The sequence below is a fragment of the Pelophylax lessonae genome (assembly GCF_965119305.1).
Source record: "Pelophylax lessonae genome assembly, chromosome: 10".
Taxonomy (NCBI): Eukaryota; Metazoa; Chordata; class Amphibia; order Anura; family Ranidae; genus Pelophylax; species Pelophylax lessonae.
In genome coordinates this window covers 1,015,294-1,040,272 of record NC_138777.1, presented here as the reverse complement: position 1 = coordinate 1,040,272, position 24,979 = coordinate 1,015,294, and the positions used below count along the sequence as shown (strand labels likewise).

Sequence of the window (24,979 nt, the reverse complement as noted above, 5' to 3'; positions counted from 1 at the left end):
GTAAAGGCGAGGGTTGTGTTAGGATTGGGGTAATGGCTAGGATTGGGGTTATGGCTAGGGTTTGGCTAGGGTTAGATTATTGTTAGGCTTAGGCTAGAAGTGGGTTTATGGCTAGGATGGGGACATGGCTAGGGTTAGGATTGGGGTTATGGCTAGGGTTAGGGTAATGGTTAGGATTAGTGTTAGGCTAGGACTGGGGTTATGGCTAGGATTGGGGTTATGGCTAGGATTGGGGTTGGGATTAATGTTAAGGTTAGGATTAGTGTTAAGGTTAGGTTATGATTGGGGTTATGGTTAGGGTTGTATTAGGATTGGGGTTATGGCTAGGGTTAGTGTTAGGATTGGGGTTATGGCTAGGGTTGTGTTGGGATTGGGGTTATGGTTGTGTTAGGATTGGGGTTATGGCTAGGGTTAGGTTAGGGAGTATGGCTAGGCTAGGATTGAGGTTATGGCTAGGATTGGGGTTAGTATTGGTGTTAGTGTTAGGTTAGGATTGGGGTTATGGCTAGGGTTAGTGTTAGGATTGGGGTTATGGTTAGGATTGGGGTTATGGCTAGGGTAAGGTTAGGGGGTATGGCTAGGCTAGGATTGAGGTTATGGCTAGGATTGGGGTTAGTATTGGTGTTAGGATTAGTGTTAATGTTAGGTTAGGATTGGGGTTATGGCTAGGGTTAGGTTAGGATTGGGGTTATGGCTAGGGTAAGGTTAGGGGGTATGGCTAGGATTGGTGTTAGGGTTAATGTTAGGTTAGGATTGGGGTTATGGCTAGGGTTGTGTTAGGATTGGGGTTATGGCTAGGGTTAGGTGAGAATTGAGGTTATGGCTAGGGTTAGATTAGTGTTAGGATTGGGGTAAAGGCAAGGGTTAGGCTAGAATTGAGGTAATGGCTAGGGTTAGGCTATGATTGGGGTAATGGCTAGGGTTAGGATTGGGGTTATGGCTATGGTTAGGATTAGTGTTAGGGTAGGATTGAGTTCATGGCTAGGATTGGGGTTAGGTTAGGATTGGGGTTATGGATAGGATTAGGTTAGGATTGAGGTTATGGCTAGGATTGGGGTTATGTCTAGGATTAGTGTTAGGGTTGTGTTAGGATTGGGGTTATGGCTAGGGTTAGGTTAGGATTGGGGGGTATGGCTATGGTTAGGCTAGGATTGGGGTTATGGCTAGGGATAGATTATTGTTGGATTTGGGCTAGAATTGGGTTTATGGCTAGGATTTGGGACATGGCTAGGGTTGGGATTATGGATAGGATTAGGTTAGGATTTAGGGTTATGGTTAGGATTAGTGGTAAGGTTAGGATTAGGGTTATGTCTAGGGTTGTGCTAGGTTTGGGGTTATGGCTAGGATTTTGGGTTAGGATTAGTGTTAAGGTTAGGTTAGGATTGAGGTTATGTCTAGGGTTGGGTTAGGATTGGGGTTATGGCTAGGGTTGGGTTAGAATTGGGGTTATGGTTAGGGTTGGGTTAGAATTGGGGTTATGGCTAGGGTTGGGTTAGAATTGAGGTTATGGCTAAGGTTAGATTAGGGTTGAGGTTAGGGTTAGATTAGTGTTCAGTTTAGGTTAGGATTGGGGTAAAGGCAAGGGTTAGGCTAGGATTGGATTTATGGCTAGGATTGGGGTTGTGGCTAGGATTGGGGTTAGGATTAGTGGTAAGGTTAGGATTAGGGTTATGTCTAGGGTTAGTGTTAGGATTGGGGTTATGGCTAGGATTGGGGGTTAGGATTAGTGTTAAGGTTAGGTTAGGATTGAGGTTATGGCTAGGGTTGGGTTAGGATTGGGGTTATGGCTTGTGTTAGGATTGGGGTTATGGTTAGGGTTGAGGGTATGGCTAGGGTTAGATTAGTGTCCGGTTTAGGTTAGGATTCGGGTAAAGGCAAGGGTTACGCTAGGATTGGAGTTATGGCTAGGATTGTGTTAGAATTGGGGTTATGGCTAGGGTTGGGTTAGAATTGGGGTTATGGCTAGGGTTGGGTTAGGATTGGGGTTATGGCTAGGGTTGGGTTAGAATTGGGGTTATGGCTAGGGTTAGGTTAGGATTAGGCTAGGATTGAGGTTATGGCTAAGGTTAGATTAGGGTTGAGGTTAGGGTTAGATTAGTGTTCAGTTTAGGTTAGGATTTGGGTAAAGGCAAGGGTTAGGCTAGGATTGGATTTATGGTTAGGATTGGGGTTATGGCTTGTGTTAGGGTTGGGGTTATGGTTAGGGTTGAGGGTATGGCTAGGGTTAGATTAGTGTCCGGTTTAGGTTAGGATTCGGGTAAAGGCAAGGGTTACGCTAGGATTGGAGTTATGGCTAGGGTTGTGTTAGAATTGGGGTTATGGCTAGGATTGGGGATCAGCTATAACATTATGACCACTAACAGGTAAAGTGAATAAAGTTGATTATCTGGTTACAATGACATCTGAAAGTGGGTGGGCTATATTAGGCAGCAAGTGAACATGTTTTCCCTAAACGTGGTGTGATGAAAGAAGAAAAAAAATGGACAAATGTAAGGATTAGAGGGACTCTGACAAGGACCAAATTGTAATGTCTTGTGGGATGTTCCTGGTCTGCGCTGGACAGGACTGACCAAAAGTGGTTGAAGGAAGGAGAACCGGCAAAAGGGTCTTGGGTTGGAAAGGCTCACTGGTGGAGGCGGGGGGAGGGAAGGCTAACTAGCCGAGGGTCTTGGGTCGGAAAGACTCACTGGTGGGGGGGGGGGGGGAAGGCTCATTGGCGGAGGTGGGGAAGGGAAGGGAAGGCATGGCGGAGGCTGGGGAGGGAAGGCTCACTGGCGGAAGTGATGGGGGGAGAGGAGGCTAACTGGCGGAGGTAGGGCACACTGATGGAGGTGGGGGAGAAAGACTCATTGATGGTGTTAGGCTCACTGGCCAAGGGTCTTGGGTCGAAAAGGCTCATTAGCGGAGGGAAGGCTCACTGGCGAAGGTGGGGGAAAGGGAAGGCTCTCTGGAGGAGGCGGGGGGAGGGAAGGCTAACTGGCCGAGGGTCTTGGGTCGGAAAGACTCACGGGTGGGGGGGGGAAGAAGGCTCACTCGTGGAAGTGGGGAAGGGAAGGCTCACTGGCGGAGGTGATCGGGGGGGAGGGGAGGGAATGCTTACTGGCGGGGGAGGGGAGGCTAACTGGCGGAGGTAGGGCTCACTGATGGAGGTGGGGGAGAAAGACTCATTGATGGTGTTAGGCTTACTGGCCGAGGGTCTTGGGTCGGAAAGGCTCACTGGCGGAGGTGGGGGGAGAGAAGGCTCACTGGTGGCGGTGGGTAGAAGGCTCACTGGTGGAGGGGGGGGGGGGGGGGGGAGGGAAGGCTCACTTGCGGAGGTGGAGGAATAGAAGGAAAGCTTACTGGCGGAGGAGGGAAGGTTCACTGGGGGAGGGAAGGCTCACTGGCGGAGGTGGGGGGAAGGGAAGGCTCACTGGGGTGGGGGGGGAGGGGAAGGCTCACTGGCGGAGGTGGGGGGAAGGCTCACTGGCGGAGGTGGAGGAAGAGAAGGAAGGCTCACTGGTGGGGGAGGGAAGGCCCAATGGCGGGGTAGGGGAGGCTCACTGGCGAACGTGGGGGAAGGGAAGGCTCACTGATGGAGGTGGTGGGGAAGGCTTATTGATGGAGGTGGTGGGGGAGAAAGGCTCATTGATGGAGGTGGGGGAGGGAAGGATCAGCAATGGAGGTGGGGAGGGAAGGCTCATTGATGGAGGTGGGGGAGGGTTGGCTCATTGATGGAGGTGGGGGAGGGAAGGATCAGCGATGGAGGTGGGGGAGGGAAGGATCAGCGATGGAGGTGGGGGAGAAAGGTTCATTGATGGAGGTGGGGGAGGGTTGGCTCATTGATGATGGTGGTGGGGAAGGCTTAATGATGGAGGTGGGGGAGGGAAGGATCAGCGATGGAGGTGGGGGAGGGAAGGATCAGCGATGGAGGTGGTGGGGAAGGCTTAATGATGGAGGTGGGGGAGGGAATGCTTTCCCATGTAGCCTGATCCAATAGAAGAGCTACTGGAGCTCCAATTGGTGATAAAGGTGATGCTGGTTGTGATAGATGTCAGACCACACAGAGCGTCCCAGTTTGTTGTGTGTGGGGCTGTGTGGCAGCAGAGCGCTCAGAGTGTCCATGCTGACCCATCTCCACAGCGAACAGCTCCTACAATGGGCATGTGAGCGTCAGCACTGAGCAATGGAAGAAGATGGCCTTGTCTAAAGAATTCAAGAATGGTTTGAGGAACACAACAACGAGTCTGAGGCGTTGCCTCCACATTCTCCAGATCTCAATCCAATCGAGCTTCTGTGGGATGTGCTGGAAAGTCTGATCCACGGAGGCCCCACCTCACAACTTACAGGACAGAATGTGCTAGTGATGGCTTGGTGCCAGATACCACAGCGTACCTTCAGAGGTCTAGTGGAGTCCATGCATGGAGGGGTCAGGAAAGGGGGACAGACTGAATATTAGGGGGGTGGCCAATATGTTATGGCTGGTGTAAATCACAATAGACAGGGTGACAATGCACGTCCGCCTCTTTAGAAATGGTGGTGTTAGCTGTGTCTGCAGCATGATGTGCCATCTTAGGAGGAGGAGCTTCCAATACCACAGCTTTCCCAGGAGAAGGGGCTTCCAATGCTGCAGCATTCCCAGGGGGAGGGGCTTCCAATGCTGCAGCATTCCCAGGGGGAGGGGCTTCCAATGCTGCAGTATTCCCGGGGGGAGTGGCTTCCAATGCTGCAGCATTCCCAGGCGCTAGCAGACTCCGGGATATCATGCAATCACCGGCCACTCACTAGTATAAGGTGCAGGAGATGGATTTATCAGGTTTTTTATTTTATTTTAGTGGGATTCATATAACATGCAGGGTGCTGGATAGTCCTACCGCCAGTCCGGTTTCTGGGAAGGTGGGACTCCTAACCATCAATTTCTCCACAGTAATTTCATCTCCTCAGCTTATCAGTGTAGAAACCTAGCAGGGGAAACCTGGGTGGTGTTATGTTTGGCCACTCCATAAGAAACACAAGTATAACGTTCTTTCCAAGATGGAAAATATAAAACATGAGAACACGCCCAAGTCCTGCACCCCAACAAATCACAAGTATTAGGGTTTGTCTGGCCTGCGTTGTTTCAGGTTGGCAGTTGCCCCAGTGTTAGGATTCTGCCCCCGGTGGAAACATTTCAGTCTGGGCTTCTATTGCTCCAGTGTCCTGTGTAGTGGAGCACGATCTCGCCTCCCCGCCCTCTCTGTACGAGGTGGGTGTGTGGCATTCTGGGTGCGTGACCTGTGGCTAGGTGAGTGCATGGCTGAGTGGGTGCACTGCCTGTGTCTGGGTGCATCAGTTGTGTGTCTGGGTAGACTGCAGCCTATGTCCAGGTGGATGCATGACGTGTCCGGAATGGGTGTGTGGTGTTTTGGGTGCATGACCTGTGTCAATGTGGGTGCGTGATGTTCTGGGTGTGTGGCCTGTGTCCAGGTAGGTGCGTGGTGTTCTGGGTGCATGGTTTGTGCTTAGGTGGATACACTGGGTGTGTCTGGGAGGCCAAAATTCTGGGCGCACAGCTTGTATCAGGTGCATTGCCTGTGTCCGGGTGCTTGGCGCTCTGGGTGCTCCTGTGGTATGTCTGGGTGCATTACCTGTGTTTGATGTGTCTGGATGGATTACCTGTGTTTGGTAGGGTGTTGGGTGTGTCTGGGTGGGTTACCTGTGTCTGGGTGGGTGTTGGGAGTGTCTGGGTGGGAGTATTACCTGTGTCTGGGTGGGTGTTGGGTGTGTCTGGGTGGGTGTTGGGTGTGTCTGGGTGGGTGTTGGGTGTGTCTGGGTGGATTACCTGTGTTTGGGTGGGTGTTGGTTTGTGTCTGGGTGGGGTGGTGTGTCTGGGTGGGTGTTGGGTGTGTCTGGATGGATTACCTGTGTTTGGGTGTGTCTGGGTGGGAGGGAGGTGGGTGTGTCTGGGTGGGTGTTGTGTGTGTTGGGTGTGTCTGGTTGGGAGTTGGGTGGGTGTGTGTTGGGTGTGTCTCGATGGATTACCTGTGTCTGGGTGGGAGTTGGGAGTGTCTGGGTGGATTACCTGTGTCTGGGTGGGTGTTGGGTGTGTCTGGGTGGGTGTGTCTGGGTGGGAGTTGGGTGTGTCTGGATGGATTGCCTGTGTCTGGGTGGGGAGTTGGGTGTGTCTGGGTGGATTACCTGTGTCTGGGTGGGAGTTGGGTGGGTGTGTCTGGATGGTTACCTGTGTCTGGGTGGGGAGTTGGGAGTGTCTGGGTGGGGAGTTGGGAGTGTCTGGGTGGGGAGTTGGGAGTGTCTGGGTGGGAGTTGGGTGGGTGTTGGGTGTGTCTGGATGGATTACCTGTGTCTGGGTGGGAGTTGGGTGTGTCTGGGTGGGAGTGTCTGGGTGGGTGTATTACATGTGTCTGGGGTGGGTGTTGGGTGTGTCTGGGGTATAAATGAAATGGCAGCTCCCGGCACATTCTGGTGGAATGCAGATTCCAGGTGTGATGGGGCCTGGCAGCATTTTTAGAAGGATTTCTCCCAATCGGCAGATCTGGAACGTTCCAATAATTTCTCACATTCAGAGTTTTTCATATTTTGTTTTTTCTTTAATTCACAAATTAATTTTATTTTTTATACAAATTCAAAAATAAAGACAATCTAATTTGGCAAAAAACCTCATACTGGTGATAACGGCAGTTCAGAGTTAGTTAAAAATAGACGAATTCTAAATATATATATTATAGATTATTCTGTCAGAATATAGAAAATAAAATCTGTACCAATTAAAACCAAAATTTAAAATCCAAGTTCACTCATCATTGTAAGCTATAAAAATTCCAAAAACGGTTATTAAATATTCCACAATGCACTGCAAACCTCCTCGCTGGCCGGGACGCCGCGACCGCCATCCAAGACAAACCTTAAATAAGGTGACGGATTTTACACACCACTTCCTGGGACATATTTACAGTTGGTGTTTCGGTGGTTGGAGGGGCCCATAGGGGTCAGGCATGAGCTGTCTCTCCGTTTTGCAGCCTCTGTCCCAACGTCCAATCAGATGCTGGCAGAGGGCAGCACTCACAGGCAGCTCTAATAAAGCATTCTATTGGACGTCTCTCAGTTCAATCATCAGAGCTGCTGCAGTCTTCCTCCCTCTTCCAGATAGGGGCGCCGACTACACACCGCGCTCTGTAATAGAGTGGAGCGGGCCCTACACACCGCGCTCTATAACAGAGTGGAGCGGGCCCTACACACCGCGCTCTGTAACAGAGTGGAGCGGGCCCTACACACCGCGCTCTGTAACAGAGTGGAGCGGGCCCTACACACCGCGCTCTGTAACAGAGTGGAGTGGGCCCTACACACCGCGCTCTGTAATAGAGTGGAGCGGGCCCTACACACCGCGCTCTGTAACAGAGTGGAGCGGGCCCTACACACCGCGCTCTGTAACAGAGTGGAGTGGGCCCTACACACCGCGCTCTGTAACAGAGTGGAGTGGGCCCTACACACCGCGCTCTGTAACAGAGTGGAGCGGGCCCTACACACCGCGCTCTGTAACAGAGTGGAGCGGGCCCTACACACCGCGCTCTGTAACAGAGTGGAGCGGGCCCTACACACCGCGCTCTGTAACAGAGTGGAGCGGGCCCTACACACCGCGCTCTGTAATAGAGTGGAGCGGGCCCTACACACCGCGCTCTGTAATAGAGTGGAGCGGGCCCTGTTACCATAGTGATGGCGCTCTCTGGTGCGCACTGTCACTATGTGAAGAGAGCGCTGTGCAGGGCAGGTAAGTGCTTGACTTTTTTGCCCCACCATGGAAATATCAGCAATGCTTTCCCCACTGGATTGCTGTGGATTTTTTTGTGGGGAGTACAGGGGCCCAGACAGAGATGGCCCCCACAATTTCCAATGGCGGCCCTGCTGGAGGGTGTAGGTAGTCCATGCACAGCGCTAAAGAAATTTTCACCAATCAGTGATGATGTGGAGATCCAAGATCACTCGATATTCCACATGCAATGTGATGCTATCAGAGGTGGGTCACCACATGTCCCATTCTCCTATAGTTGGACCTCATCTGATTGGTCACGTTCCGATTGTTAGAATTCAGAACGTGAAGAAGAATCATTCATTCTGCTTGTTGTTTTGGTGCACCGTGCCCGGGCGCTGCCACCTTCTGTTCAGGGGAGGAAGACTTTAATGGCAGCATTACTGTGTCTGGTGATCGCTGTCCAATGATCATCCGCTGGTTGCCTACACTGTGCCCATGAATGTCTCTCACTCTCAATATTGGACCAGAGGGGGGTAAAGAGGACAACCCAGGTCTGAACCATTGTGCTGCATGTAGTGTCTATGGAGGATCATTTATTCCCCCGCTTGTGTGATGACAGGAGGGGTAGGGTGAAGGGGAGGGGGGATGGGGAAGGAGGAGGGTTTGGGTGAAGGGGAGGGGAGATGGGGATAGGGAAGGAGGGGTTGGGTGGAAGGGAAGGAGGAGGGGTAGGGTGGAGGGGAGATGGGGAAGAGAAGAAGGAGGGGTAGGGTGGAGGGAGTTGGTGGAGGGGAGGGTGGATGGGGAAGGGAGGAGGGGGGATGGGGAAGGGAGTTGGAGGAGAGGTAGGGTGAAACGGGTTGGAGGGGAGGGAAGGTGGGTTGGGGGGAGATAGGGAGGAGGGGATTAAAGGAGAGGTAGGGCAAAAGGGGGGGGGGGTAGGGTGGAGGGGAAGAGGGGGTTGGAGGAGAGGTAGGGCAAAGGGGGGGGGGTAGGGTGGAACTGGTTGGAGGGGAGGTAGGATGGAGGGGAAGAGGGGGTTGGAGGAGAGGTAGGGCAAAGGGGGGGGGGTAGGATGGAACTGGTTGGAGGGGAGGTAGGGCAAAGGGGGGGGGGTAGGGTGGAACTGGTTAGAGGGGGTTGGAGGAGAGGTAGGGTGGAGGGGAAGAGGGGGTTGGAGGAGAGGTAGGGCAAAGGGGGGGGGGTAGGATGGAACTGGTTGGAGGGGAGGTAGGGTGGAGGGGAAGAGGGGGTTGGAGGAGAGGTAGGGCAAAGGGGGGGGGGGGGTAGGATGGAACTGGTTGGAGGGGAGGTAGGGTGGAGGGGGTTGGAGGGGAGGTAGGGCAAAGGGGGGGGGGTAGGGTGGAACTGGTTAGAGGGGGTTGGAGGAGAGGTAGGGTGGAGGGGGTTGGAGGAGAGGTAGGGCAAAGGGGGGGGGGTAGGGTGGAACTGGTTGGGGGGGAGGTAGGGTGGAGGGGAAGAGATGGTTGGAGGAGAGGTAGGGCAAAAGGGGGGGGGGTAGGGTGGAACTGGTTGGAGGGGAGGTAGGGTGGAGGGGAAGAGGGGGTTGGAGGAGAGGTAGGGCAAAAGGGGGGGGGGTAGGGTGGAACTGGTTGGAGGGGAGGTAGGGTGGAGGGGAGGTAGGGTGGAACTGGTTAGAGGGGGTTGGAGGAGAGGTAGGGTGGAGGGGAAGAGGGGGTTGGGGGAGAGGTAGGGCAAAGGGGGGGGGGTAGGGTGGAACTGGTTGGAGGGGAGGTAGGGTGGAACTGGTTAGAGGGGGTTGGAGGAGAGGTAGGGTGGTGGGGAAGAGGGGGTTGGAGGAGAGGTAGGGCAAAGGGGGGGGGGGGTAGGGTGGAACTGGTTGGAGGGAAGTTAGGGTGGAGGGGATAGACGATGCAAGGGAGGTAGTTGGAAAGGTGTTGGAAATAGGCTCCTCCTCCCTCTATTTCACGGTTTCCCGTTACTTTGTATCAGAATTGCAATTTTCGACATCAGACTTGGATCTGGAGGAGAAGATTATTTCTCAGATCCTGGTACCCCTGATAATGGATTCCCTCTACTGGGAGTTCCATTCGTTGTTTTGGAGGAATTGGATGTCATTCATCCCCATGGATTGGAGGTCACACAATAAATCCGCACACATTCCTGGCGTCGGACGTATAAAGATGTGCGCGGTGCGTTCTCTACTCACAGGTGGGCCGTTCAGCACTATGAATACTCACACGCATGCGCAGTATATAGGGATATACGCCCCTCGGGATTGAACTGGAACTCCAGATTTATAGTGTTATAAAACGTGTTAATAACTCTAAAATATAAAGCGTTATTCCCTCCTGTGTGGATTTCTATAAAAAACATGGAAAAAGTCACCTAAAGCTGTGAAATATCGGCACCCAGAGATAGGAAGGGGGATGGAGGGACCCCAATGTCAGTGATCAGTCCTGAAGACCAGGGGCGCTCTCTGCCCGCAGAGTCACAGTTGAAAGGCGGAGTTATAGGAGGCCACACCCCCTGAGACCCCTGGTTGGGCACAGCCATCTTGCATCACGTTACAGTTAAGGCACTTCAAACCACTAGGAAGAGCGAACAAGACCCAGGCCGCCCTTCGCCGTCAGAAGTCACACTGCCAATCGGTGAGATGAATAATCGTCATGATTGGTAGAGGAGGACACTTTTCATACCTCAACTTTCAGTTCAGAGTTGCCCTTGTGGATGTTGTCACCCCGCCTCTGTGCAGCGCTGGGTTGAGGGGAAGGGGGCGGAGCTGATTATTCCATCATATTGGATTTCTTACACGATTGGCTGTTTTGTTGTTGAAAATTTAACAGATTAAATTTGATCGTGGTGTAAAGCGCAGTGATTGGGCGGAGTAGTCTTCACTGTACAAATATAAATACAGGCCATCTGCGGTGTGCAGCCACAACAAGACAACCAGGCGGAGGCGCTATATCTGTGCACAGAGTTCCAGCAGGATCCGGGGTGCTCCTTCAGCAGATTTCTGGGCTCAATGGTCAATACCAGCGTGAGCTGAGGAAGAGAAATACAGCAGAGAGAAATAATGAGAAGTCTGCAGACAGAATCCCGCATGTAACACACAAAGTACAGGCCAACATCCTGACAATAATGCGGCTTATTAACCCTTGGCGCTGGCGCCTTCCAGCCCTTTGAGAGGTTTCAGATCCTGGGAGGTGGGATTTATGATCATGTGACCGCCGTGATTGGCTGCCAGTAACCGTGCCAGGAGCGTGCATGGCGCGTGTTCTCGGCACAGCTTTATTTACATTCTGGTACACAAATAGGCGGCCACTCGCGTTAACCTCCCTGGCGGTCTGATTATGTCAGTATTTTTCAATGTCAAAGCGATACATTGTTTTGCATGGAAATCTCTTGTTTTATATAAAAGGCCTGGAATTCTTAAAAAAAAAAAGTAAAAGTGAAAAAGAATTATTAATAAAATAAAAGGAATAAAACAGTAAAAGTGCAGGCAGGGCACAGAAAAAAAAACCCACTGGGGACAAAACTGAGGTGGATTGATACAGTAATGTCATCCTAACAGATTACAATGTATCCTGTCATGTTTTGTGTACTTTTTTGAACTTTCTGCCCAGTTCCCCCCCCCTGCGTCGCGGCGCTCACAGGGAAGGGAACCTGGAAGATGAATGCCGGCATCGGCCGGAGGACATAGGGGATCGTAGTGACAAGGTAAGTTTCACTACAGGGTAATCCTGAGTGTGGCTCGGGGGTCACCGCTTTTGGTACTGAAAATTATCCCCGAGCCGCACTCAGGATTACCGCCAGGGAGGTTAAGGCCCGCCCACGGAAAGGCTGCGTATTTTCATACTGTCAGCACCAAGAGGTTAAGCAGTTGCGGACACCGAGCATTCTACAGATGTCTAAAATACTTAAAGTACATCGGATGTATGTAATGTGCCCTCTTCTACCCTTTTATTACCACCCCACACACTTGTTGGCAGGTCTTGGCTGTCAAAATGACAGCAGGGAGTGTAACTACAACACCTCTAATGGAAGAAAAAAAACATCTGACAGGGTTTGTACCACTGAGATGGAAATAGAGAGATACCAAGTAACATTGTTTATAAACATTGATCAGATGAGAGATAGAGAGATACCAAGTAACATTGTTTATAAACATTGATCAGATGAGAGATAGAGAGATACAAAGTAACATTGTTTATAAACATTGATCAGACAGGAGATAGAGAGATACAAAGTAACATTGTTTATAAACATTGATCAGACAGGAGATAGAGAGATACAAAGTAACATTGTTTATAAACATTGATCACACAAAGTAACATTGTATCTCTTTATCTCCCATCTGATCAATGTTTATAAACAATGTTACTTTGTATCTCTCTATGTCCTGTCTCAGAGGAGAGATACAAAGTAATTTTGTTTATAAACATTGTTCAGAGTAGAGATACAAAGTATTTTTGTTTATAAACATTGTTCAGAGGAGAGATACAAAGTATCTATCTAGGAGAATAGTGCAATATTTTCCCTTTACACGCTGATGAAAATAGAAAAAAAAAATGCTCCTCCCTCGTTTGGTTCCTCTTTTTGTCTATTGATTGCACGCAAAGAAAAAAATTTGCATGAAAAGATCACCAAAAGAAAGCCGTGTGTGTCCTAGCGAATGATGATTGTATTATTTTGTTGTTGAATAAACCGACCCATAACAGAAATGTAACAGCTCTGCCCCATGGAAGGGGGGGGGGGGGGGAGATAGGGGTGCCGAAGGGGTTAATATTAATTTGTGATGAAATCTCAATTTCACAGGTTCTCCCCCAAGTTATCACCCCATGTCCACATCTACAATCAACACGCCCCTTATTTAACCCTGCCAATGTAGACAAGGTTACTAAACTTCTTTCTAACGCCTATCTACCAACCTGTCTGTCCCCTGGACTCGGGTCCTTCACAAATACTGAGGTCACCCTTAGGCTCTATCCTTTACTCTCTAACCCACATCTTCCATCTGTCCTTCTCTTCTGGCATCTTCCTAAATTCTCTAAAACATGCACTAGTTACCCTAATAGTTAAAAAGCCTTCCTTGATCCCCACCAATCTTAACCTACGCCCCATCTCCTTTTCCTACAAACTCCATGAATGTCTGGTCTACATCCGACCCCCTCATAAGAATAATGGATTTCACCCTCAGCACTCCACAGAATCTTCCCTTCCTAAACCTCACAAAGGATTTACTAACCGCAAAACCCAATGGACACCATTCTGTCCCCCTACTCCTGGACCTCTCTGCTGCCTTTCATACAGATGACCCCCCCCCCTCCTCCTCCTCAGAAAACTCCATGCCTTTGATCTCCATGACTGCGCTCTTCGCTGGTTCTCATCCTACCGATCCCACCGCAATTCTACTTCCTCCTCTCCTCTCCCTTTCTCTGTTGGGGTCCCCCAAAGTTCTGTTCATGGACCTCCTATTCTCTTATCTACAGCTCATCCATGGGTCAGCTGATGGCCTCCCATAGCTTCCAATACCATTTCTATGCTATTGACACCCAAATCTATCTCTACCCCTCAGCTCACCCCATCAGTCTCCTCCCATTTCACTGATTTACTAACAGACATATCTCAAACTCAATCCATCCAAAACTGAGATCATAATATTTCCTCCCCCATGTGCCCCTTCCCCCGACTTCTCTCAAGATCAGTGGCTCAACTATCAACCCATCCTGGCATGCCTGGGTGCAATCCTGAACTCTCCTTTCCACATCCAATCACTGTCCATAGCTTGCCGCCTCAACCTCCGCAACATCTCAAAAGTACGCCTCTTCCTATCCAATGACACCACTAAGCTCCTATGAGCAGGGTCCTCTGATTCCTCCTGTATTATATTGTATTGTAACTGTACTGTCTGCCCTAACGATGTAAAGTGCTGCGCAAACTATTGTTGGCGCCATATAAATCCTGCATAATAATAGTAATTGATATCTGTCCATATGAACCGACTTTGCAGATATTTGGCTGAGAAGAGGGTGAGGTCACACGGCTCCGCTCTAAATATCTGATTGGACGCCACGTGCAGAAACACAAACCATGCTGCCAAATGTAACATTAGAGAATGACTCCGCCCATATTTTACACCAAGCAGGGGGTAATGAGTGCAGCCTGTGTATGAACCCCCCCCCCACCCTCGCACAGTCCTCCGGGGACCTCCTCCCCTCTCTGCTGTCCTTTTAAGGGTGTGATGTCACCAGTAGAGGGAGGAGGCGTCTGGAGGAGGAACTACAGAGACGTCTCAGAGAATCATGGGAAATCTTCTTCAATGACACTTTGCCACATACAACACACTGACATGCAGATTGGGCGAGTCTGAAGGAGATTTAATTCTGATCAATATAAAAAGATAAAATAAGGAGGAGGAGAGAAGTGTAGAAGGGGGCGGAGTTCAGCATGCGGTCACACAATACGCGGTCTTACGTGGCTCAGACTACGGTGGAGCACAGTCCGCTGTGTGCTGGGGGGTGATGGGGGCAGAGAGCAGCTGCAATGGATCACAGACAGGTTATATTGCAGGTGAAATCCGACACTTACACAAGCAGTCATTTTATAACTGTTTTCACCTGAGATTCACACGTGTTCTGCTTGGAAAAACGTATAAATCCCGGGTGAACGTGTGTGAGAACATTTGTAGATGGCCCCCAAGAGATCTGGAAAGCTTCGGTAATACAACCACTCGGATTATCCGTTTTAGTTCCAAACCTACACTGATCACCTGAAATGGAGAAGCGGATTGGTCGCTGTGAGTGACCGGCGTCCAATGCCATTCAGGAAGAATCAATATTGTTGCCTAAAGCATCAAGAGTCCCAATTTTCCCACAATGCACAGGAGAATCAAGTGCTACGGGTGACTTGAACTCCTCCCCTAAGTTTAGACAGTTTTCCCAGCAGGCACATACAGTACAATGTCTGGCCAACCAATTACAATGCCCCTCCCCCTTCTTACCTGCTACCTGCTTGCTGCGCTGAGAAGCCTCTGAGGCCAGAGCGTAGGATATAGTAATCATCCTCTCCTGTTCCTGCACCTGGCTGTCCATATCAGAGGGGCTCATCTCATCCGGGTATGACATCGGCTGCAGATTGTGTACGCTGCAGAGGACACAGACCAATCAGAGCACAGAACAACGAGACCAACCAGATCCTACATGATCCCAGAGAAAAAGAGACCCACCAGAGCCCAAAGAAGGAGACCCACCAGAGCCCAGAGAAGGAGACCCACCAGAGCCCAGAGAAGAGGAGACCCACCAGAGCCCAGAGAAGGGGAGGCCCACCAGAGCCCAGAGAAGGGGAGGCCCACCAGAGCCCAGAGAAGAGGAGACCCACCAGAGCCCAGAGAAGGGGAGGCCCACCAGAGCCCAGAGAAGAGGAGACCCACCAGAGCCCAGAGAAGAGGAGACCCACCAGAGCCCAGAGAAGGGGAGGCCCACCAGAGCCCAGAGAAGAGGAGACCCACCAGAGCCCAGAGAAGAGGAGACCCACCAGAGCCCAGAGAAGGGGAGACCCACCAGAGCCCAGAGAAGGGGAGACCCACCAGAGCCCAGAGAAGGGGAGGCCCACCAGAGCCCAGAGAAGAGGAGACCCACCAGAGAAGAGGAGACCCACCAGGGCCCAGAGAAGGGGAGGCCCACCAGAGCCCAGAGAAGGGGAGGCCCACCAGAGCCCAGAGAAGAGGAGACCCACCAGAGCCCAGAGAAGAGGAGACCCACCAGAGCCCAGAGAAGGGGAGGCCCACCAGAGCCCAGAGAAGAGGAGACCCACCAGAGCCCAGAGAAGAGGAGACCCACCAGAGCCCAGAGAAGGGGAGGCCCACCAGAGCCCAGAGAAGAGGAGACCCACCAGAGCCCAGAGAAGAGGAGACCCACCAGAGTCCAGAGAAGGGGAGGCCCACCAGAGCCCAGAGAAGAGGAGACCCACCAGAGCTCAGAGAAGAGGAGACCCACCAGAGCCCAGAGAAGAGGAGACCCACCAGAGTCCAGAGAAGGGGAGGCCCACCAGAGCCCAGAGAAGAGGAGACCCACCAGAGAAGAGGAGACCCACCAGAGCCCAGAGAAGGGGAGGCCCACCAGAGCCCATGCAGGAGAAGACCCATTATGGACCAGGCAGGAGGAGACCCACCACAGACCAGTCAGGAGGAGACCCACCACGGACCAGGCAGGAGGAGACCCACCACGGACCAGGCAAGAGGAGACCCACCACAGACCAGGCAGGAGACCAACCACGGACCAGGCAAGAGGAGACCCACCACGGACCAGGCAGGAGGAGACCCACCACGGACCAGGCAAGAGGAGACCCACCACAGACCAGGCAGGAGACCAACCACGGACCAGGCAAGAGGAGACCCACCACCACGGACCAGGCAGGAGACCCATCATGGCCCAGGCAGGAGGAGACCCACCACTGCCCAGGCAGGAGGAGACTCACCATGGCCCAGGCAGAAGGAGAACTACCACAGCCCAGGCACCAAGAGCTAGCCTGACAGGAAGAGACCAACAAGAGCCCAGACAAGAAGAGTCAAACCAAAGCCCAGTCAGGAGGAGTTCAACCAAAGCCCAGACAGGAGGAGACCAACCAAAGCCCAGACAGGAGGAGTCCAACCAAAGCCCAGACAGGAGGAGACCAACCAAAGCCCAGACAGGAAGAGAAAAACCAGAAGAAAAACTATAAACCATCCAAAACACCTTCAATGTTATATTTAACAGACCAAATATGGAGCAAATAACTGAAAATTCGTGTTTAGGGTTTGCACTCCATTTCATATAATAATGTGATTGGGCCGTGGAATGGAAGGTGAGATATCCAGTGATGGGTTCACTTTACATACAAGTGACTGATCTTCTCCAGTCTGCTGTCCCCTCCACCCATGGAAATTTCTCCAGAGACCCCATTATTCCTCAGATCCGGACCTTCCTCTATCCCATCTATGGAGTCACTCTACTGATCACTAGGCCAGTCCTACACCGGGCAAACATGGCAGCCAGAGGACTATTCTATGATCACCAGACTGGCCGTGTGCCATCATATCTCATACCTAGAAATAACTTTCCTCCAGGTGATCCCCGGGGAGACTTCCACAGACAATACTCAGAGAGACTCACCTGGACCGGGCCAGAATATTCTTTATCCTCTGGACTTTCCTCCGTCGTGCTTCCAGCTCCTCATGGGTCAGTGGCTCTTCTGGATCCAAATCAATGTACCTCTCCGGAATCTCCACCTTGTCTGGAGTCGCCAACTGCCAGAGACATGAAATGATTGGAAGAGAAGACATTGTACAGAATTATACCTGTGATAGCAGCTCCGCCCCTCAGCTATCCATCATTGTACAGAATTATACCTGTGATAGCAGCTCCGCCCCCTCCGCTATCCATCATTGTACAGAATTATACCTGTGATAGCAGCTCCGCCCCTCCGCTATCCATCATTGTACAGAATTATACCTGTCTGTGACATCAGCTCCGCCCCTCCGCTATCCATCATTGTACAGAATTATACCTGTCTGTGACATCAGCTCCGCCCCTCCGCTATCCATCATTGTACAGAATAATACCTGTCTGTGACAGCAGCTCCGCCCCTCCGCTATCCATCATTGTACAGAATTATACCTGTCTGTGATAGCAGCTCCGCCCCCTCCGCTATCCATCATTGTACAGAATTATACCTGTCTGTGACAGCAGCTCCGCCCCCTCCGCTATCCATCATTGTACAGAATTATACCTGTCTGTGACAGCAGCTCCGCCCCCTCCGCTATCCATCATTGTACAGAATTATACCTGTCTGTGATAGTAGCTCCGCCCCCTTTGCTACTGAATTATACCTGTTCTGTTCCGCTGTCTGGATCTAATTGGGGAAATTTCCCTTCCTTTCCTGTCCCAGAAGCACAACATAAAGAGGGAAATCTTCCTAATGTAGACTTTGTCTCCAGGACCGATTTCCCCTCTATTCCTCTCTGGTGACAACTATTAGATTTAGGATCACTTTCTGTCTCTGACAACATTCACCGGGAGAAATAGGGTGAATCCCTCTAATGGGGACACAGACACCCTTGTGAGAGGTTATAATGTATATTCACCACTAGATGGCAGCATCTCCCCATCAGTCTCAGTTCTCGGATAATCAGCGGCTCGGTGCGAATATCAAATCAATAACATGAAATATATCAGAGGAACGTCCTGCACCCCGATATATCACTACGTACTCCGTATACAAGGACACCGCCATTATAACCCGACACCCCGATATATCACTACGTACTCCGTATACAAGGACACCGTCATTATAACCCAACACCCCGATATATCACTCTGGGGGTGCAAATACAGTCATTATATCCCCACACCCCATATAGTGTCACAGGCACAGCAATGTCGCCTGCATATACTGGAGCCACCTCAATCCCCTGCAGTCTTTATTCTTGTGATGAACTACAACTCCCAGCATTCCAAGGCAGATAGTGAGCCAAGGAGAATGCTGAGACTTGTAGTACCCCATCAGCACTCATTGTTCCTCTCTGTGTCTGTGTGTGCATCTCCCACCCCCCCTCCATCTTCCAGCACTGTCATTGGACCCCCCTGATCTGTGACAGCTCTACTCCCCTGTATGTGTCACACACCACACCCAATGTATGGCATGCATGACAGTGCAGGAAGAGGAACCACTATGCATGCCGTGTCACATGGCTGTCACTTACCTCCTTGCTGATGTCCAGGTTGTAGTCCTGAGGCTCCAGATCCATCTCAGTGACAGGGACAGCGATGGCCTGCACCCAGTCCTGGTCCTCCCAGTCCCTTTCCTCCACATCCCGAGCCGCTCTCTCCAGCAACTGCAGATCGAATTCCTGTTCTCGCTGCCACTGAGGAGACACAACGGGTCAATGTCTGCAGACACCCCAACATACACCCCCGTACCCCATTCCTTGTACACCCCACCATACACCCCCGTACCCCATTCCTTGTACACCCCACCATACACCCCCGTACCCCATTCATTGTACACCCCCGTACCCCATTCCTTGTACACCCCACCATACACCCCCGTACCCCATTCCTTGTACACCGCAACATACACCCCCATACCCCATTCCTTGTACACCCCACCATACCCCATTCCTTGTACACCCCAACATACACCCCCGTACCCCCATTCCTTGTACACCCCAACATACACCCCCATACCCCCATTCCTTGTACACCCCACCATACCCCATTCCTTGTACACCCCAACATACACCCCCGTACCCCCATTCCTTGTACACCCCCACCATACACCCAGCGTACCCCATTTCTTGTACACCCCAACATACACCCCCGTACCCCCATTCCTTGTACACTCCCCACCATACACCCAGCGTACCCCATTCCTTGTACTCCCCCACCATACACCCCCATACCCCATTCCTTGTACACCCCAACATACACCCCCGTACCCCCATTGTACACCCCACCATACCCCATTCCTTGTACACCCCAACATACACCCCCGTACCCCCATTCCTTGTACACCCCCACCATACACCCCGTGTACCCCATTCCTTGTACACCCACACCATACACCCCGCTTACCCCATTCCTTGTACACCCCAACATACACCCCCGTACCCCCATTGTACACCCCACCATACCCCATTCCTTGTACACCCCAACATACACCCCCGTACCCCCATTCCTTGTACACCCCCACCATACACCCCGTGTACCCCATTCCTTGTACACTCCACCATACACCCCCGTACCCCATTCATTGTACACCCCCGTACCCCATTCCTTGTACACCCCACCATACACCCCCGTACCCCATTCCTTGTACACCGCAACATACACCCCCATACCCCATTCCTTGTACACCCCACCATACCCCATTCCTTGTACACCCCAACATACACCCCCGTACCCCCATTCCTTGTACACCCCAACATACACCCCCATACCCCCATTCCTTGTACACCCCACCATACCCCATTCCTTGTACACCCCAACATACACCCCCGTACCCCCATTCCTTGTACACCCCCACCATACACCCAGCGTACCCCATTTCTTGTACACCCCAACATACACCCCCGTACCCCCATTCCTTGTACACACCCCACCATACACCCAGCGTACCCCATTCCTTGTACTCCCCCACCATACACCCCCATACCCCATTCCTTGTACACCCCAACATACACCCCCGTACCCCCATTGTACACCCCACCATACCCCATTCCTTGTACACCCCAACATACACCCCCGTACCCCCATTCCTTGTACACCCCCACCATACACCCCGTGTACCCCATTCCTTGTACACCCACACCATACACCCCGCTTACCCCATTCCTTGTACACCCCCCCATACCCCCTTCCTTGTACACCCTGCTTACCCCATTCCTTGTACATCCCCACCATACACCCTCGTACCCCATTCCTTGTACACCCATGTACCCCATTCCTTGTACATCCCCACCATACACCCCGCGTACCCCATTCCTTGTACACCCCCACCCTCATTCTATTCCTTGTACACCCTGCATACCCCATTTAAGGCCTTGTACACCCAGTATAACCCATTTCCTGTAACCCTCAATACCCCATTCCAGCTCTTGTTCGCCCTCTATACACTGCATTTCAGTCCTTGTGCACCCACCATACCTCATTCCAAACCTTGTACACCACCATACACCGCACACACCCCATTCCAGGCCCTATACACTCTCCAGACACCCCACATACCCCATTAAATGCCACTTACAGCCAACGTTCTTCTCACACACCTGTCATGCCTCATACACCCCTTTCTAGGTTGTGTAAATATATACACCTAGTGTACACCCTATTTTAGGCTCTATACATTTAGCATACACCCCTCACACCCCATTTCAGGCTGCATACTCCACCAAAAACTAAAAAGAGTTATGGCTGGAGTTGGGCTTTAAGTTAAACCTTTCATAAGAGGCACATGGCAGCGGCCATTGCGGATTCTCTTCAGAAGATCCGGTTGTCTGGGTATTAGAGGGCCGAGTCTCTTCATGCTTCTTCCAGGTCAGGACACAGAGAGAAACCCAACAGCCAGGAAACCAGCAGAATGAGAAGCAGCGCTGGGCACCTCCATGTCTCTCTCTGGAAAGGAACCTGTAACCCCGGACATGACCTTCATTACCCAGGGGAGCTCCTTCTGTGCCCCTCTCTGATTTAGTTTCACTCTGCCTTCATGAGTAAGATCTGTAAACTGCCACCCCCTGACCGGGGGGGGGGGTGACCGCTGTACCCGGGGGTGATGACCGCTGTATCCGGGGGTGGTGACCGCTGTTCCCCGGGGGTGATGATTACTGTACCCGGGGGTGATGACTGCTGTACCCGGGGGTGATGACTGCTGTACCCGGGGGTGGTGACCGCTTTAATCGAGGGTGGTGACCGCTTTAATCGAGGGTGGTGACCGCTGTTCCCCGGGGGTGGTGACCGCTGTTCCCCGGGGGTGGTGACTGCTGTTCTCGGAGGTGAGGATTATTGATACCCGGGGGTGATGACCACTTTACCCGGGGGATGATGACCACTGTACCCGGGGATGATGACCGCTCTACCAGGGCGTGTTGAGATGAATGCTGTACCCGGGGATGATGACTGCTGTACCTGGGGGTGATGACTGCTGTACCCGGAGTTGAGGATTATTGTACCCGGGGGGTGATGATCGTTGTACCTGGGGGTGATGACTGCTGTACCCGGAGGTGAGGATTATTGTACCCGGGAGCGATGATGACCGCTGTACCCGGGGATGATGACCGCTGTACCCGGGGGTGATGATTACTGTACCCAGAGGTGAGGATTATTGTACCTGGGAACTATGATCGCTGTACCCGGGGATGATGATCGTTGTACCGGGGGGTGATGATCGCTGTACCCGGGGGTGATGACCGCTGTACCCGGGGGTGATGACCGCTGTACCCGGGGGGGGGGGTAGGGGTGATGATCACTGTCTGCTCCAATAAAGAAACATTGCTGCATTGTAATAAAATGGGACGTATTACCACCATAAATCCCCTTCTAACTCTCCCAGAGACTTCACTTCAAAATACTTATAAAACTTCCTTCTGCAGATTCTGCATCTTCATCACATCTAGCAACCCATAGAGAGACATACAGTGAGATCTCCTACCGGGCGCTCCTCCATACTGCGCTGTCATCGGCCCTCCGACCACTCGTGTGGACAGGGAAGAGGATCAGCCTTCAGATTACTGGGAGAAACCATCTTCTGGGTTTTCAAAACAAGAAACATTTGACATCCGGTAATACCGATCACTTTGTGTCACCAGACCCATCCCCCAACACACAGCGTCTCCGATACATTAAAGGGAAACAATCAGTAGGAACCTTTGTCTCCATGGGGTGGTTAGACCCTCCAGTGATCCCAGCAGTCTCCATGGTGGAGCATGGCGGGATCCAATCATTTCTATACAGGACATGTGGATGGCGGGATCCGATCATTTCTATACAGGACATGTGGATGGCGGGATCTGATCCTTTCTATAGAGGACATGTGGATGGCGGGATCCAATCATTTCTATAGAGGACATGTGGATGGCGGGATCTGATCCTTTCTATAGAGGACATGTGGATGGCGGGATCCGATCATTTCTATACAGGACATGTGGATGGCGGGATCTGATCATTTCTATACAGGACATGTGGATGGCAGGATCCAATCATTTCTATAGAAGACATGTGGATGGTGGGATCTGATCCTTTCTATAGAGGACATGTGGATGGCGGGATCATACAGCGGGATCACACGGCGGGATCATACAGCGGGATCACACGGCGGGATCATACAGCGGGATCACACGGCGGGATCATACAGCGGGGATCATACAGCGGGATCATACGTCACCTTCTCAGCAGTTGATGGAGAACTTCCCTCTGGTGTTGGTCATGAAGTGGAACATTTGGGTCTCCCACTAAATCCAAAATTGTCCACTAAATTTCCTGAAGTTTAACAAAATTCTGGAGAAAGTCTGGAGTTTACTGACCCCCAATATTGGAGAACTATTAGTTGAATTAGATACATTGTTGCTGTTTTCAGTCTCGTTATGTAACAATGTAGCCAATACTGAAACCAATTATTCTAAAAGTGAAACGGATCCGAGAGCCAAAAATTCCACCAATAAAATCTGGCTGGAGAAATTATTTGTTAAAAATCAGACTTATGCCGGCAATACACTATACGAACAATCGTTCCAACTCGTTTTCAAATAGCGAACACTCGGCCGTCCCGGACAGCAGACGATAGTACCATCATGTAATGATCGAATATTGATCAATAAATCATTCCATGGACATAAATGAACCACTTTTTCCTGCGTTTTCTCACATATGCGCAATTTAAACAATTCATTATTTAATATGCGAGAAACACGTTAACCTTTCCATTTATCCTTAGTTTGCCAGGATTTTCCAACCCGTTCCTTCAATTTTTTGGCTCTAAAAATTAAAAAGCGATTTTCTATTTGTGCCCATTAACTAGGCGAAAAACGATTCGTCCCAATGGCAGATTTTCGAACAATTTTTTGTCTAGTGTATGGCCAGCATTAGGGTCAAACGCCACAATTTTCCAGGTTTATCTGTTCGCTGACCCCCTCCTGCTGTCCTACTATTATGTGTCTATCAGTTCCATCCCGCAGAACAGATAATTAAATATAATTACAAAGGATACCCCTTACAACCCCCCCCCAGGAGATGGACACCCTCCAAGGATACCCCTTACACCCCTCAGGGGATGGACACCCTCCAAGGATACCCCTTACACCCCTCAGGGGATGGACACCCTCCAAGGATACCCCTTACACCCCTCAGGGGATGGACACCCTCCAAGGATACCCCTTACACCCCTCAGGGGATGGACACCCTCCAAGGATACCCCTTACACACCCCCCAGGGGATGGACACCCTCCAAGGATACCCCTTACACCCCTCAGGGGATGGACACCCTCCAAGGATACCCCTTACACACCCCCCAGGGGATGGACACCCTCCAAAGATACCACTTACACACCCCCCAGGGGATGGACACCCTCCAAGGATACCCCTTACACAACTCTCAGGGGATGACCCCCCTCCAAAGATACCCCTTACACAACTCTCAGGGGATGACCCCCTCCAAGGATACCCCTTACACAACTCTCAGGGGATGACCCCCTCCAAGGATACCCCTTACACAACTCTCAGGGGATGACCCCCTCCAAGGATATCCCTTACACAACTCTCAGAGGATCACTCCCTTCAAGGATACCCCTTACACGACCCTCAGCGGATGACCCGCTCTAAGAAAGCCCCTTACACACCCCCCAGGGGATTACTTCCTCTAAGGATATCCATTACACACCCCTCAGGGGATAACGTCCTCTAAGGATACCCCTACATATCCCTTAGGGGATGACTCCCTCTAAGGATACCCCTTATATACCCCTCAGGGAAAAACAACTTCCAAGGATACCCCTTACACACCCCTCAGGGGATGACTCCTTCCAAGGATACCCCTTACACACCCCTCAGGGGATGACTCCTTCCAAGAATACCCCTTACACACCCCTCAGGGGATAACGTCTTCCAAGGATACCCCTTACACCCCCCTCAGGGGATAAGGTCTTCCAAGGATACTCATTAGATACTCCTCGGGGGATGACCTCTAAGGATATGCCTTACACACGCCCCTCAAAGCTCTGTGTATAGAGAAGTCAGTGGACCTCTGCAGGTCAGGTGGGTGGAATCTGCCTAGAGGTGGAATTTTTGGGTCGTTCTCCATGATCGCTCTTTGTATCTCAGATATGAAATGTCAGACAGGCTGATTGTTTCCCTTTAATTCCAACATTCTCCACCAATTCCATCTTCACCAATACCTCCCAGATATTCCGCCATACTCATTACACCAGGCTCCGCCTCCGACTGAACCCCAAAAACATCCAGCAGAGAAATGACATTTGAAGTCTTTTTATTGATTGTGGTAATCATACATTAGAAAGCACTGAGCCGAGATTAACATCATCCCAAAAATCATCCCAGAAAGAGAAGTTCTAGACAAGTAGTAAAGTTCACACTTTATAAAAGTTACAGTATTGTGAGAGAACGCCGAGTGCCTCCTACCATGGAGTTATTGCTCTCTGGGGGGGGGGGCGGGGTCAGGAGGGGGGAGGGGCCATGTCAGTGAAGCGGGAGATAGATTCGAGGGGCCCATTTATAAAGATCTTCT

General features: G+C 51.4%; 1 protein-coding gene across 6 annotated transcripts in view; it reads right to left on the bottom strand.

The window, feature by feature from the left end:
- Positions 1 to 10,161: 10,161 nt before the first annotated feature.
- PLEKHA7 (pleckstrin homology domain containing A7) overlaps positions 10,162 to 24,979 on the bottom strand; it is a 72,913-nt gene continuing 58,095 nt past the window's right edge. For all 6 annotated transcript variants that reach the window (XM_082269861.1, XM_082269863.1, XM_082269864.1 and 3 more), the window contains 4 exons: positions 18,450 to 18,611; positions 16,861 to 16,994; positions 14,712 to 14,854; positions 10,162 to 10,753 (listed from right to left, as the gene is read on the bottom strand). In XM_082269861.1, coding sequence (XP_082125987.1) covers positions 10,731 to 10,753; positions 14,712 to 14,854; positions 16,861 to 16,994; positions 18,450 to 18,611 — 462 coding nt within the window. In that variant the 3' untranslated portion in view covers positions 10,162 to 10,730. The remainder of the gene's footprint in view (positions 10,754 to 14,711; positions 14,855 to 16,860; positions 16,995 to 18,449; positions 18,612 to 24,979) is intronic.